Genomic DNA, 1,899 nt, shown 5'->3' with positions numbered 1-1,899 from the left:
CAACTTTCCAAAATTGCCTTGTTTTCTTTTCTCTAGCTTTCTCTTCAACCATATTTCCAAACTTTTTCCAGGATGCTATTTTAGCTTCCTTCACTATTTCCTTGACTTCATTTCTTTTTTCAATGTATTTCCTTCTATCTTCTTCTGTCTGAGACATAATATATTTTTTCCATGATTCCTTTATGTTTTTTACTTTTTGTTTCACTTCTTCATTGCACCAAGATGTTTTTCTTTTTCTTGTATCTACTATTTTCTTTCCGCATACCTCTTCTGCAGCTTTTATGAGTGCCTTTTTAATTCTCTTCCATATTTCTTCTATCTCTAGTTGTTCTACATCTGGTCATTCTGTCAGTCTGGCTGTTACCTGTTCTTTATATTCTTCCTTCTTCTCTTTTTTCTGTAACTCATTTATCTTAATTGTTTGGTATTTTTTTCATTCTGGGCTTTGGTGGCCTCGTGAAGCGGGTGTCCACTATTAGTAATCTAAGGTCTGTACCCAGGTCAGCACCTCTTATAACTTTAACATCCATTATGTTTCTTCTAATACTACTGGTATATATTATGTAGTCTATTATGCTTTTAGTATTTCTTCCTTCAGCCTGGAAGGTTATTTTATGTGCCTCCTTATTTGGGAAGAAGGAGTTTCCAAGAAGCAACTGATCTTTTACACAAAACTCCAGTAATCTCTTGCCATTCTCATTCAATGTCTTTTCTCCCCCGTAGCCATGGGCTACCTTCTTACCTTTACCTATTCTTGCATTTAAGTCTCCCACTATCATTACATACCGTCCCTCCATTACTTCTATATCTACTGTCCTCTGGAGTTGTACATAAAATTCTTCCTTATCAAGCACAGAGGCATCTTTTGTTGGTGCATATACTTGGATATATGATATTTTATATTCTATATCTACAATTATTCTTGAGTTAACTGGTTCCCAGCCACTGACCTTTGCTTCATATTGCTGATTTGTTACAATTCCTACCCCTTCTTTTGCTCTTTTTCCCTGTTCAACACCTGAATATCTCAAGGTATATCCCTCCTCAAGCCGTCGTATGCCATTTCCTTTCTTTCTTACTTCACTAATTCCCATTACGTCTGTCTTACGTATCTTCATTTCCTGTACCAGTTCGGTTGTTGTTGTGTTGAACTGTGTCCATTCCGAGGCTCCTGTTTTTTATCTGAATCCGTTAATATCCTTGCGTGGGGGATTGACCCAACGCAGGGTGGATTTAATTAGGGTTTACTCCCCTAGGGCAGTTGGCTTTACCATGCCTTTTGAGTATTTTGTTGGAGCACGTTCAGCTGAAGCCACGGTAACGGAAACCGCAAACCTTGTGGGGTGTGCAAGGAGCACAGTATCAGCAGCTATGACAGCGTACACAACACAAGGTAAGTTGGCGTCTTCAAAGCACAACAGTGGACGAAAGACAAATTTTTCTGCTCGGGATAGGAGGTTGTTGAAGCGCATAGTGGTCCGAAAGCAAAAGCAATCGTTATCCGAGATAACATCTGAAATGAACAGGCATCTCCAGGACCCCATTTCAACCAAAACTGTCAAAAGGGAACTCCATGCTGCAAACATTCATTGCACAGTGGCAATTTGCATGCCGTTGGTGACATCACGTAATGCTGTCAAGCGACGCCAATGGTGCAGAGCTGACAGAAGTTAGTTCCCACAGCAGTGGTAACAAGGCATCTGGTCTGATGAATCGACATTAACGTTGTTTCAGACCACCGGGCACGTATATGTGTGGAGAACGTTCCGAGATGCGTTTCATCCTGACTACCTCTTGCCGACTGTAAAGCATGGAGGTTGGTCCATAATGGTATTATTTATTTATTTATTTATTTATTTATACATACTCCCCATAACAGAGCTATTGCTCCACTTACAA

The 1,899-nt window shown here is 39.8% G+C and overlaps 1 protein-coding gene across 1 annotated transcript; it reads right to left on the bottom strand.

Moving 5' to 3' along the window:
- Window positions 1-413: 413 nt before the first annotated feature.
- Window positions 414-1,094, bottom strand: LOC145987044 (protein CFDP2-like). Its single transcript, XM_083121504.1, has one exon. It carries the CDS (start codon window positions 1,092-1,094, stop codon window positions 414-416), a length of 681 nt encoding a protein of 226 aa, XP_082977630.1.
- Between the last annotated feature and the right edge of the window lie 805 nt (window positions 1,095-1,899).

Source organism: Lepisma saccharinum, chromosome 4 (genome assembly GCF_977018435.1).
Source record: "Lepisma saccharinum chromosome 4, izLepSacc3.1, whole genome shotgun sequence".
NCBI lineage: Eukaryota > Metazoa > Arthropoda > Insecta > Zygentoma > Lepismatidae > Lepisma > Lepisma saccharinum.
Note: the sequence above shows the minus strand (reverse complement) of the source record. Positions and strands in the feature narration are given on the sequence as shown.

Coding starts and splice junctions, on each gene's coding strand:
- LOC145987044 (XM_083121504.1), bottom strand. CDS start 1,094: ATGGGAATTAGTGAAGTAAGAAAGAAAGGAAATGGCATACGACGGCTT.